At 39.4% G+C, this 14,808-nt stretch overlaps 1 protein-coding gene across 2 annotated transcripts in view; it reads right to left on the bottom strand.

Annotated features, from left to right (window-relative positions):
• Positions 1-14,808, bottom strand: part of sdk1a (sidekick cell adhesion molecule 1a) — a 563,685-nt gene that overhangs the window by 328,044 nt on the left and 220,833 nt on the right. For both annotated transcript variants that reach the window (XM_063012551.1, XM_063012559.1), the window contains exons 2-3: positions 5,768-5,927; positions 2,360-2,466 (exon numbers count right to left, since the gene is read on the bottom strand). In XM_063012551.1, coding sequence (XP_062868621.1) covers positions 2,360-2,466; positions 5,768-5,927 — 267 coding nt within the window. The remainder of the gene's footprint in view (positions 1-2,359; positions 2,467-5,767; positions 5,928-14,808) is intronic.

Here is a 14,808-nt window from a genome sequence, read left to right as displayed (position 1 = left end):
AGCTTAGGTGTGCACCCTTGCCCTTTACGCACTAAAATTTCTCTAGATTCCTTGAATGGTTTAATGATATTATGCTCTGTAGAGGGAGAAATATGCAAATCCCTTCCAATCTTTCTTTGAGGTACATTGTTTTTAAACATTTCAATCATTTTCTCATGCATTTGTTGACAAACTAAGGATCCTCTACCCATCTTTGCTTATCAAAGACTCAACCTTTCATGGATGCTGCTTTTGTTCCAAATCATGATTACGATCACCTATTGAAATCACCTGTTTGAACTCACATTATTATTTGGTTTTACTAGCCGTAAACTGCCCGTCGCAACTTTAAAAATGTCTTGCAATAAATGTATATTAACAAGTAAAATAAAAATTACCAGACAAAACAAGAAACATCTTGGGTTCATACTGTCAATGGTTAGTCCACAAAGTTGAATCAGTTCATCTGGACACAAGTTTGTTGTAGAGATACGTTTCGTCACTCATCCAAGTGACTTCTTCAGTCTGAGCTGGTGGTGAATAACCCCAACCTTATATGCAGCCGATTTGCATAACGACCGATCACCGCCCATTGCATAACAATGGAACCGGTGATCAGGTCCATATGTAATTCACAATGACCAATAATTACAATGGCCATGTGTGACTTCCACATATGATTGGGGTAAAGCTCCTATTATGGCGTTGTAAGATGGTGAGAGATGTACTCTCAGGCCCCCTCCCCGGGCCTCTTTGAGGAGGAATGCTGGTTTGAACGGGGAGATAAAAATGGTCAGTGATCAGTCGTTATGCAAATCGTCTGCATATAAGGTTGGGGTATTCACCACCAGCTCAGACTGAAGAAGTCACTTGGATGAGTGACGAAAAACATCTCTACAACAAACTTGTGTCCAGATGAACTGATTCAACTTTGTGGATTTGTGTACCTGAATTATTGAGCATGCGTCAAGAGTGTCAAAGGTAAGAAAAAAAACTCCAATTTTGTATTCGCATTTTCCATATTGTCCCAGCTTTTTTTGATTTGGAGTTTCAATTCGTTTTAGCCGAGATTAAACCCTATGGCAATCTTTAGTCTTCTGTAAAAATGTTTTGACATTCCCAGCATAAGGGAAGATTAAATATTTCACCTTGTGTTTAGCAGATTACTCTGGCTTTTCTTTACATACTGGTGTATAAGCAAAACTGCAGAGTGCTCAATCAAACAATGCCGACTTTTCATGACAGGCTGCACAAAATTGCCTACAGAACAGAATGGACATTTAAAAAAAATCATCCAAACATTGTGCCTTGAATTCTCTAACGTGGAGGTGCTACACTATCACATGCAGAAGTTTACTAACACAACACACAGGTAAATAAAATGAAGCTAAACGTATTGTTTCCTGGTTATTCTTCCATTTTTTTAAAACAAAGTTTCAGGTATAATAATAATTAATGCTGTAAATTAAAGAGTGGAATGTGGGCATTCAAATATTTTTACATGTGTGGGTTGGGTTTTGTTAACTCTTGCTTTCATATAGTAAGATTTCAAGGTAGCATTTACAGTTTTATTGTATTTCATTGAAAATGCATTGGGTTGTGTTTCTTGTGCACAACCCACTGAACCAGATCTTTCTTCTAATAAACATAACAATAAAACTTAATAAAGGAAACACAAAAAGTCTGTACAAGACATTGATATGCACATTGATATGCATTAGTGCTGTACGTCAAGCAGCATGTAGTCTGAGTTGAGTTTAAATCAGTTTACTCTTGCATATAAATCAAGTCCAAAATACACTACTAAAATCTGCTACTGAAGTCAATACTTGAAGTCCATTGATTTTGAGGGTATGGATTTAAAAAGCCTTTATAATTAAAACATTATTATTATCATTCCTGTTTCTGTGCACATCAGGAGCAACATGAAAGTTTAACTATATTTATATAGCTGTAACTATACTGCATGACCACCTTCCTAATATTGTGTTGGTCCCCCTTTTACTGGCAAAACAGCCCTGCAACTGAGATGCACTGTGTATTCTGACACCTTTCTATCAGAACCAGCATTAACTTCTTTAGCAGTTTGAGCTACAGTAGCTCGTCTGTTGGATCGGACCACACAAGCCAGCCTTCACTCCACACGTGATTCAATGAGCCTTGGCCACCCATGAACCTGTTGCTGGTTTACCACTGTTCCTTCTTTAGACCACTTTTGATAGATACTGACCACTGCAGACCGAGAACACCGGTGTGTCGTCTAGCCACCACAATTTATATATATTTATAAGTATTGACTGAAAGACAATAAATAAATAGTTGAAATGTAAAGTCTATACTATAAGTGAGAATGAAACTACTGTTGTTCATACAAACTCACATGCCACTTGTATTTCTGCTCGTCTCTGTAGCAGGGCGCCCATTCGATTTCTCACCACACACTGGTACACACCCATGTCTTCTCGCTTCAGGGAGGGTACGATGTACCTACAATAAGAAAATAGGGTAAAAAAAAGTGCAGCTTAAAATCTTTGCAGTTAAAATTAAAAGTATGTGGATGTCCTTTAAAATGATTGAGTTCTGGTGTTTTAGCCACAGCCATTATAGCAGGTGTATCCAATCAATTAATATATCCGGCATTACATGCTTTTAACTTCATGGCGACGGAGGAACTCCAGTGGCATGATCAGAGCCCTGACCCTAACCCTGCTGAAAACCTTTAGGATAAACTGGAATGTTTATTGTGCCAGGCCTTTGGGCACTAATTCTCATAGACATACTCTAACATCTTGTGGGCACCATATTAAAAACTATTGCTTTCAACACAGGATGACTTAACAAGTTCATGGTCAGATGTCCACATACTTTTGGCCATCTGGTGTATCCACCACTTCATATAGCACATTAAAAGCACAGTGCCATCTATGTCAGAACGTTTCCACGCTTCAAACACGTATTTAGAGGATCTTGGTTAAAAGGTTTACTCTCAGAGCCGGGGCCAGGCCTGTTTGCAAACCTCTGAATTAGAGTGAACAAATCATTAAAATGCCATTAGACCGCATGAATTCCACCTGGCTCTAGCCCGTGATGACGAACATCAGTCCACTGCCAAATGGCCACTTCCCTTGATATCAGTGCCTGTGGAAACAATGCATGAAAACATTTTCTTTTTCCAAATGTGGTCAATACACTGCATGTGTCCCTCCTCATTGATGCCTTCCAAATACCTCGATCAGTCTGTGTCCCTTTGAGGGAGCCAGCTTTCCCTGAGAGTCAACGGAATTAGTGCTGCTTAGAAAATGCCATTCCAGAATTGATAACTAAAGATAATTGGAAAGGCAATTGCAATTACACCAAATGAGTTCGATAGACAGACAAACTAATGCTTTAGTAAAGGCATCTAAAATAGAAGTAAAGCAATGAAAATTGATGCTAACTATGAATCAAGTGCCCACATGGCACTCACAGGTAAATCAATCATTAGAATGCATCACTCAGCTGTGAAAAGCCACTCGATTCAGGCAAGTTGCTTTTACATATAAACAAAGGCAGCTTTGTTGTCTAAAGAAAGTGCCAAGCGCTACAGTGCTTTATACGCTGACATTACAGTGCAAGACAGACACTCTGATATTCTGAATAATGATTTAACACTTCATTACAAAAACTTAAATAATCAGCACCTGAAAAGTAATTACATTTTATTTTAATTTCATGTGCTTTTAATTTTAATGTGCTTTATGTGCTTTTAAAGTTTTTTTTTCCCCTCAGGTAACAGACATGTCTTAAAATTTGGGTCCGGAATAGTTCTTTTAATGCAAAATGTTATGCATTTTTTTTTGTAAATTGCTGATAAGGACAACGCATGACATGATCTGAAAAAGGGACAATATCCACAGTACAATAATATGAGTATATCTAATACAAAGGTGGACAGCTGACACGTTACAATTATGATGTTTTAGTTTATGTTTATTGCTCTGATTTTCTTCTATATTACATCGCACTAGAGTATGTTATATTACAAACCCAATTTCCAGAGAAGCTGGGACATGTAAAATGTAATAGAAATAATCATTACTTATCAGGATTTTAACATCATGTTTTACACACTTTGGTTACATTCATGACAAGTTTAATATCAAACACAGTCAATTTTGTATCTCCAGTTTACCTCACTTGCATGTCTTTGGACTGTGGGAGGAAACCCACACAGACATGGGGAGAACATACAAACTCCACACAGAAAGGACCTGGACCGCCCCAGGACCTTCTTGCTACCCACTGAGCCACTGTGTTGCCAAATAGAAACAGTTAGGACAAGAATCTGTGATTTGTTAAATTTCTTAAACCTTTATTTAACTGACAAATGAACAAGCAAATGGTTTTGAGCTGACCAACTTGATTGTATGTGATGCTTGCAATGCCTGCAACACACTTAAAAAAGACAGGGCAAAATAATAATAAAAAATATATATAGAATATTCAAGTTACACTATTTTAAAACAGTCAGTATGCAGGTAAATTAATAACATGTAAGGGAATCATGATTGTGTTTCATTTTATTTTAACTGATTTCAGTTTGTTCTTCAATTGAATTTTACAGATGATAGGTTACATTAAAGTAAAAAAAATGTTCTGAAATAATTCATCTTGGTGTCATTTTTTGTCTGTTCTGTATTTATTGTCTGTATCTGTATTGTAACAGACGTGTGTAGACTTTTTATATCCACTGTATGTGTGAAGGTACCACTGACACTGGTCACCATTTAGAGAGACAAATGTTGATGATGTCTTTTTCCAGCAGTTCATGGTTATTTAAGCAAGAAGGTGCCAGGCCTTATTTAACAACTGGCTATGAAAGCGTGGCTTCAGAGACACAGAGTGCTTGTGCTTAACTGGCCTGCCTGCAGTCCAGATCTGTGAATGATTAAAAATGTATAGAGTATAATGAAGAGGAGAATCAGACAATAGTGAGCAGCTGAGTCTCATATCAAGCCAGAATGGACAAAAATTTCCACTTGCAAAACTTCAACAATCAGACACTCAATTGCCAAACCATTAAAAAGTCTCATTAACAAAAATGTAATGGAACACAGAGCTAAACATGCTTCCGTCCCAACTTTTCTAAATGTGTTGCATGAATTAAAGTGTAAATATGAAATATTTTATATTTACAAAATACAATTATGGTACAGTGGCTAGCGAGAGGGTGGTACAGTGGCTAGTGCTGTTGCCACAGCAGGACGGGCCAGGGTTTGCATGTTCTCCCTTTGTCCGTGTGGGTCTCCTCCTATAATTCCAAAGTCATATAGTCGGGTCAATTGGAGCTGTGTGTGTGTTTGTGGGTGGGGGAATGGGGTGGGGTCTGCCCTGTGATGGCCTGCCGACCTGTATCGGGTGTTTACTGCCTTTTGCCCAATGAATCTGACCTACTGCAACCCTAACTAGAACAAAGCATCTGGTAAAAACAGACAATCAATGAATGATGTTGGTCAGTAAAAATATTGGAAATCTGTCAGTTAAATAAACACATTGTTTTTATTAAATTTTATAAAATGTCTCAACTTTTCTGGAAATGAGCTTTATATGTTAACACTTTTTTTAACAAATAGCCACTCATACTCAAATGTTTATACATTTATGTATTAATCTTATGAATGTACTCATTGATTACTAATCAGGTTCACCAAAAAAAAAAAAGGAAAAAAATATATTAAGCACTGTTGAAGTATTGCAGAGTACATGAAGCTTTATTTAGTGGATATAATAAAGAATAGCACATTCTTACTTGTATTCGGGGGAGAAGGTAGTGATATCTGTGCTGTTCAGGATCCATTTGAACTCGAGAGGCCAGCTGCCCTCTGCAAGACAGGTCAGGACCAGCCTGTTTCCCTCCAGGTGGATTTCTGGGGGCCCTGGCTCGGTTTTAAAGTATGGTGCTACATCACCTGAGAAGAGATAAAAGAAAAGCAAGTGATTAGATATCAAAGCCGAATCCGTCCCTCCCTAATGTACCAAGACCACAGCAAAGGCACACTCGCGCACACCCTCCCAATTGAAGCCAATATACTGGTTGATGAGTTCAGCAGCTTTTCATTTCTCCCTGACCACAAACACTTTGTGAAGAACAGCACAAGACCCCACAAGACCATGCCTACACACTGCGGAATCCATACATAATCCAAAAGTATCTGGCAAAAAGAAGCTCCAAACTTTCTGCCATATCTCTCTTTAGTTCAGAGACTCAATCAAGAAAAAAGGTCAATAGTAGAAGTCGGGTCTGAGACTGGGAAGCAATGAGGTCTGCACCTCACTGAGCAACAAACAGACAATGACTTTCAAATCCCACAGTCGAGGATTTTCTTCAGCATCTTCACAAAAAGACACAAAGCTTTGACTTCAAAAAGGGACCTCTTAGTGATGGAACAGCAGGATAGCATGTAGGAAATTTCAATAGGAAAAAAACAAATCCCTGCAGTGCAGTCTGTGAATGTTAAAAAAATAATCTGTGCTGTATAATATTTCCTTCTGTATAGCAGAATTCTGTATATTCCGTCTGTTGTTCAAACAAATCAAAGATCAAGACATAAAAACGTCAAAGCAACCCTAAAACAGTATTTGTTAATAATTAAAAACAATTAAATTCTTTTTAATTTTAATACATTTTTTGAAACATCATCTTTGTATCATTGTATTAAACATTATATACAATATTAAAGTGAATTACATTTCAGTATATTATTGTTCAACCAGTGCTTTATCCTAGTCAGGGTGGCAAAGTGGCCTCTCAGCAATAAGGTCCTTGGTTTGATCCCCAGGTGGTGCTGTCCAGGTTCTTTCTGTGTGGAGTTTGCATGTTCTCCCCGTGTCTGTGTGGGTTTCCTCTGGGAGCTCAGGTTCACTGAGTGCAATACAGTAAAACACCCAGGACAGGTCGCTAATCCATCCCACCAAGCTACAGCTAAGATCCTGCTGGTCAGGCATCTACATACAGACATAATTGGCAATGTCTGGGGGTGGAAATGGCCCCACAATTGACTGACATCATGTCAGGCTGTGGTACTGTACTGTACATACCAGGAGAGACTGTACCAAACGCAACAAAAACTACAAATAATGACAGCCTTAAATCTGAATACTTTGTCCCTATAGGACAACTATAGTTGCAATCACTAAATTATTATTATTGTTATTATTTTTATTATTATTATCATTATTATTAGACTCTCATTGCTAGCATGTGTAATCGAGCATACAGCCATGCAGTCATTCTAAAATTTCACCCATGGGGATCAATAAAGAATCTTATCATAGAAAACACTGACAGTAGACTGATTAAATAGTTTAAATAGTTAAATAGCAACTTGCCACTGTCATAGAATGCCACCGTTTTTAAAATGTCGAAAATTATACGTATCAAGGCTCTTCTCTGTACTGGCACTCAAGTGGTAAACGAACTTCCAGTCTGTCTGAACATCTGAGTCTCTTATTGTCTTTAAAAGACGAATAAAGACCCACTTTACTAAGCACGTAGCCTGATCAACAACATGCACTTACTAACCTCCTATAGCATCTTATTTATATAAATAAATCTTTGTTCTAAGAGTTCTGCAGATTCATATCTTTGGACTGTTGTCTACTTAAACTAGAGTGAGAAAATGTTTACTATAGAAACACTTCTGTACGTTGCTTTCAATAAGAGCTTCTACTAAATGCAGAAAATGTAAATGTAAGAATGCTGGAGATACATCAACAATAAAACGATTACAAATTCTTAGTATTAAACAGTCTGGAATCAGAGATTAGATTTATTTCTGTACTAGCAATAAAGTCAAAGATAACTGCTTAAGAAAGAGTTTCAAAACAGGTAAATATTATATATATATACAGTATATATATTATTCTTTATCATATATAACCATGTCGACCAGGCAAAACATTATGACCACCGACAGGTGAAGTGAATAACACAGATTATCTCTTCATCACAGCACCTGTTAGTGGGTGGGATATATTAGGCAGCAAGTGAACATTTTATCCTCAAAGTTGATGTGTTAGAAGCAGGAAAAATGGGCGTAAGGATTTGAGCGAGTTTGACAATTGCCAAATTGTGATGGGTAAACGACTGGGTCAGAGCATCTCCAAAACTGCAGCTCTTGTGGGGTGTTCCCGGTCTGCAGTAGTCAGTATCTATCAAAAGTGGTTCAAGGAAGGAACAGGGGTAAACTGGTGACAGGGTCATGGGCGGCCAAGGCTCATTGATGCACGTGGGGAGCGAAGGCTGGCCCGTGTGGTCCGATCCAACAGACGAGCTACTGTAGCTCAAATTGCTGAAGAAGTTAATGCTGGTTCTGATAGAAAGGTGTCAGAATACACAGTGCATCTCAGTTTGTTGCATGTGGGGCTGCATAGCTGCAGACCAGTCAGGGTTCCCATGCTGACCCCGTCCACCACCAAAAACGCCAACAATGGGCACTTGAGCATCAGAACTGGACCACGGAGCAATGGAAGAAGGCTGCCTGGTCTGATGAATCACGTTTTCTTTTACATCACGTGGATGGTCGGGTACGTGTGCGTCGCTTACCTGGGGAACACATGGCACCAGGATGCACTATGGGAAGAAGGCAAGCCGGCGGAGGCAGTGTGATGCTTTGGGCAATGTTCTGCTGGGAAACCTTGGGTCCTGCCATCCATGTGGATGTTACTTTGACACGTACCACCTACCTAAGCATTGTTGGAGACCATGTACACCCTTTCATGGAAACGGTATTCCCTGATGGCTGTGGCCTCTTTCAGCAGGATAATGCACTCTGCCACAAAGCAACAATGGTTCAGGAATGGTTTGAGGAGCACAACGAGTTTGAGATGTCGACTATGTACCACAACACACCTTCAGGGGTCTAGTGGAGTCCATGCCTCAATGGGTCAGGGCTGTTTTGGTAGCAAAAGGGGAACCAAGACAATGGAAGGTGGTTAGAGCCAACACATGGAATGTTATGGCTCTAAATCTACTTGATATGAGGGAGTTATTTAAAAAGAGGTTAAATACAGCTGATGTGATAGAAGAAAGACATGAAAACTTGTTGTCTGCTTGAAGACATTAGATCTATAATGGTAATTAGGACAGAACCATGCTGTTGGACATGCTGATCTCCACAGAATCTGCCAAGACAAAATATGTTTATCATAAATAATCTTTGCAAGATTTATGTCTTACTGTGCATCTACTGAGTTATTCTGATATTTTTCTTCCTCTCTGACTTCCCTCTTATTCCCTCACATTTCTTCCCGGCTACAACGCTCACACTTTCTTCCTTCTACTTTGCCTCCTCCTCCTCCTCCTTAATCTTTATTGCCTTTTATCTTCTAGCCATCAGAGAGCAGTCATGCTGCCCCTTAGGGCACCTGATGTTTCTGAATGTAAAAAGCAAACAAAGTGAGGGTTAAGTGCGTGCCCCGGGCATCGTCAAGGTGCATCTACAGTACAGCCGAGAGCCCTGTGGATATCCTGCTTATTGTTCTTGGTGCTGACTCAAGCACCTGCTCGCTCTTTTGTATAGCTCACCTGTGTTCTGGTCCACTGAAGTGAGCAGTGAAAGACTAAAGCACTATCAAAGTGCACCCAAAAATACTTTGGTTTCCTGAAGCCCTTCAAATACAAAGCCAAATTACTTAGTAATTTGGCATCTCACTTCCTCAGCACTGGCGTAAAACTCACCAAATGTCAGAAGCCTTCCTGTAGTGTGGAATAAATAAATAATACATTTTTAAAAATAGCAGGAAGAAGCCTATTAAGATTGATTCGGCACAGTTTTGTTTTTAAAACAAAGAACACCTTGTTTCAAAGTGTCCATTCTCAGACAGCTTGCTTTAGGTTTGTGTTAAGATGCCCTAAATAAGAGAGAAAAAAAGTTTTCATTTAATATACATTTGTCACTCTGGGTGTGTTCGAAAACCTAGTGAGCTCTCTACATAGACAGCATTTTATGTCATCATACGCGCGCTCCCGAAAAGTAGGCTGTTCGAAATCCTAGATGCCTTCATATGCTCACTAGTAAGGCATCTTAACATTTCAACGGTATTCTGACTCAAGAACGAGTGAGCATTCGATTCTGCCTTAGCGGCGAAGGCAATCCCAGCATTCAGTGCGGCACAACTTTTCTCATAGAAAAATACAAAAACATGGCGAACGGCGCAGAGAAACGAACGGAGTGATTTTTAATTTGTATAAACTTGCACACGTGTATTTATTTCAAATTCGGGCTTGTCAGCAAATTTACCCCTTTTCAGTACATGGAGGGAGGTGTTAGTTGACATGCTAGGGCGCTGTGCCACCCCATCCCATTGGTCTAAATGGCATGATGCTAACTGTGTTAGCTTAGTAAGCAAAAACTGATATATCGCTGTCTAATGCCTAGTTCACACTACACGATTTTTGCCCTGATTTTCGCTCGCCGACTGGCGATTTGCTGGCTCGGGAGCAACTCTGCATTCGCTCTGTGATTGAAACTTGGCTTTCAATCGCTGTGCGTGAACTACTCAACAACTCGATCCGAGCGGCTCGCCGAGCGAAGAAATATATCTAGCATGTCAAATATCTGGATCTGAGTTGCCCGACTGGCAATGAGTGCGGTGCCGAACAGCCAATGAGAACACAAGATACGGTGTGAGGGGAAATGCAGAGGAGTTGTAAAAAGGTGGGACAGGGGAATAATATAGTTTATATCAGAATACATCAGCACACACACAAGTTTTACAGTATTTCTGACCTGATCGTTATTTACAAAACACCAACGTTGCATTGCAAAAAATATTTATTAACCTCCAACTCACTATAGAACAATCCATGCTATTCCTATTTTTCCCACTTGCTTTTACGCTGCACATCAGCGCACAAACTTTGATCGCTCGCTATATGTTGATGTGCATTTTTGGACGTGGTGTCTATAAACCCCTCGTCACTTCTCGCATTTGTTTTCGTGACAAAACGTAGTTTGGGAGACCAGAGAAGCTTGCCTGCGACTTCAGTTGGTGATAGAGCGTGTAGTGTGAAACCCCCTATTGCCGATCAGTCGTGTAGTGTGAAAGCCACATCGACTAAAAAAACTCCCGATTACAAGATATCCAGTTGTGTAGTGTGAACTGTACAGCGACCTGACGATTTCGAAAATCATGTAGTGTGAACTTGGCATTAGTAGTGCGTTTGAATGAACCTGCCTTATAAGTCGATGACTTTTTAGAATCCTCTCTACTTAGGCAGCTGCGTATGTAGGCAGTAAGACTGCAAGGCAGCTCACTAGGTTTTCAAACACACCCTCTGTCTAACTTTTATTACTTCAGAAATGTTATTTTAATAATCAGAAGGCTGTTTGTAGATAAACTGTGCAAGTTATCAAAACGTAAAAAAAGTTTACATACAATTATGCCATGGCAGTCATTTTTTATAGATTTTTATAAAAAAATTTGCATAAAGTCCATAATACAATATCCCATAAGAAGAATCCCACCCAGAACTCGAAAATGACACGCATCAAGGCTACTAGTACTTTTCTGTACTAGCACCCAAGTGGAAGAACAAACTTCCAGTCTGTTTAAACATCTGAGTCACTCATTGTCTTCAAATAACGATTAAATACCCTCTTTACTAAGCACTTAGTCTGATCAACAACATGCACTTACTAACCTCCTATAGCATCTTATTTATATAAATAAATCTTTGTTCTAACAGAGTTTCAGCAGATTTGTATCCTTGGACTGTTGTCTACTTGAACTAGAGTATTGCAATGTTTACTATAGAAACACTTCTGTACGTCGCTCTGAATAAGAACGTCTGCAAAATGCTGAAAATGTAAATGTAAGAATGCTGGAGATAAATCAGCAATAAAACGATTACAAATTCTTAGTATTAAACAGTCTGGAATCAGAGATTAAATTTATTTCTGCACTAGCAGTAAAGTCAAGGATAACTGAATAAGAGCTCCTAAAATTATGTCATGGCAGTCATTTCAGATGTCATCTAAGAACCACCAAATCTATCTGCTATCATTTAGAAGCTGCTAGAACATAGGTAAGAGTGTCCTCTGTTAAGCAGGTTTTGTATTACTGTAGGTTTTTTGAAAGCTTAGCTCATTAGTTCATCACTTCTTTTGCTTTCTTCATAAAAAATGAGGGAAAGTAATGAGTTTTTTGTGTTTCATATAACTGGCTTTGAAATACACCTAAAGTTAGTATGTATTTATTTATTTATTAGGATTTTAACATCATGTTTTACACTCATGTGTTACATTCATGACAGAAACAGTAATTACAGGTTACACAAGATTCATCAGTTCACAAGTTTAATGTCAAACACAGTCATGGACAATTTTGTATCTCCAATTAACCTCACTTGCATGTCTTTGGACTGTGGAAGGAAACCGGAACTCCCTGAGGAAACCCACACAGACACGTGGAGAACATACACAGAAATGACCCGGACCGCCCCACCTGGGGATCGAACCCAGGACCTTCTTGTTGTGAGGCGACAGTGCTACCCACTGAGCCACTGTGCGGCCCAAACTAGTACTGTATCTTTATTGTTTTAAATCGAGTGCCTCACAGCATGAAGGTTCTGGGTAAAATTCCTAGATGGAGTGGTCCAGCTTCTTTCTGTGTGGAGTTTGCATGTTCTCCCAGTGTCTGCATGGGTTTCCTCCAGGAGCTCCGGTTTCCTCCCACAGTCCAAAGACATGCAGTCAGGTTAATTGGAGCTACCTTCAGGTATGAGTGTGTGTAAATGTATTTGTGTTTGCACTCTGATGGACTGGCAACCTGTCTGGAGTGATTCCTGCCTTTCGGCGGTGAATTGTACCCACCGCAACCCTAAATAAGATAGAGCGGAAGTATGAGCGGAAGTTTTAAATACATATTTACTTAAGAAATATTATTTACATTTACAGCATTTAGCAGATGCTTTTATCCAAAGTGACTTACAGTAGACAGTCTAAGCAATTGAGGGTTAAGGGCCTTGCTTAAGGGCCCAACAGTGGCAACCTAGCAGTGGTGGGGCTTGAACCAGCAACGTTCTGATTACTAGTCCATTACCTTAACCACTAGGCTACAACTGCCCCTATAGATGATAGATGATAGAATGTAATCAATAACATAACAGTTGTCCAGATTAGTAGTTGTATATAAAATATGATTTTAGATCCAACAGTGGACAATTTTAAGAGATTATTATTGTAATTATTACTTTTTTAAAAGCTTACTCTTATTTTACTTTATTTTCATGACTACTTTTTGAAATAAAACTTTTCCCAGATGTTCACTTTTATCAAGAGATCACATCTGGCCTCGCCAGACTTAAAAAAATGCAACTTAGGAGCAAATTCTATCGCCGAGCGTTCAGCATAATTCTCAGGGAAGCCTAGAGAATTCTCCACTTGGGATTTGTAACCGCACTTGTCGATCTCTTGCGGAAACTGCATATATTAATTTTGATGACTACTCTGCGTGCAGCTAATTCCATCAGGCCTGTGGAGAAAGAGCTTCCTATTGTTTAAAGATAAGTGCTGTGCTATACAGACTGAAATGGAGAGGCAGGGATTCAAGACGACGGCACGCTGCTCTTGAGACACTTTGCCTCCGAAAAGCAGGGGGAATGGGTGCTATTGTGAATGCCAACAAGCCCTCTGAAAATCCTCATTCACATCTGATTACATCAAGAGCTCAAATATAAAGGGAGCAGGGGGAAACAGAAAGAAAGGCAGAAAAGCTGCTGCATCATCTAGTGAGGAAATGAAAAATTCAGCAGCGCATGAGGAACGAGTCTTTTGGAACTATCCTTAATATTCAGTACTGAATAGCAAAGATAATAATAGTCACATTACTCTTGAGTAGAAGCAATATCATTCTGACTTTATAACCCTTGGCATGGCAGTTGCACTCTCTATTCAGCTGGCTAAGCCTGGAGAGAACCTCCTCCTACCTCACCCCGATCACTGAGCAGTCGATAAGCAGGTAGCGCGCAGGTGGCGTCTGCCCTCCCTACCCCTCATGCTGCCAGGTATGCTCAATGGAGCTTGCATTTTCCATTTGTTTGTGCACTGCAGCGCTGCGCTAATCTGCATGCTGTTTCTCCGACGTGCCGTCTCGCTGCAAACACATCGCAGAAATGCACAGGCAGAGCAACAGACAGAAATTCAATTTGTCTGGATTATTATCGGAGATGAAATGTTCCGACAGGGCAGATGGAGCGGGGACCATTCTTGGCCTGTTGGGCTGCACTGATAAATTAGCCTTTCTGCCCCCTTCCCCACCTTTTTTATTAGCTTCTTTATTTCCAGTGCTGCGCTTTGCTTCCGATTATACAGAGGACAAAACGGGGGAGAAAAAAAAGCTGATGGATGCCTGTTGCAAAAGGATTTGGCAACTTATTTTGGTGGGGATTCGGAATGGCCTATTTAAAGTCTGAACAGTTTTGCATTAAGCTTTTAAAACTTCTTTTGTGCACACTGAATTTTTAGCTACACATCATGAGGAAATGTAGCAGGAAGCATTACAGCTTCATGTTGTGATAAGTAGTTTATAAAAGATTCATCTTTTATGTAGTAATTTTCTTTAAATGCCTGGTCTGATCCTCATCCATGTTAGAATAATAGACAAACACATTCTGCTACTTTCTACAACTACACTTTTTACAACTACAGACTAGTTTATGTGATTATTATTTAAAAACAAATGGCTACATGTCTCAAATTTGCAAATGCATGTTCAACAATGTGTTTTAATTAGCTTTTAATATGCATTGATGAGACAGAAATGAATATTTTTGCCAGTAATGCAGAG

The sequence above is a fragment of the Trichomycterus rosablanca genome, chromosome 2, assembly GCF_030014385.1.
Source record: "Trichomycterus rosablanca isolate fTriRos1 chromosome 2, fTriRos1.hap1, whole genome shotgun sequence".
Lineage (NCBI taxonomy): Eukaryota > Metazoa > Chordata > Actinopteri > Siluriformes > Trichomycteridae > Trichomycterus > Trichomycterus rosablanca.
The sequence above is the reverse complement of the archived record's forward strand: the minus strand, read 5'-3'. Positions and strand labels throughout refer to the sequence as shown.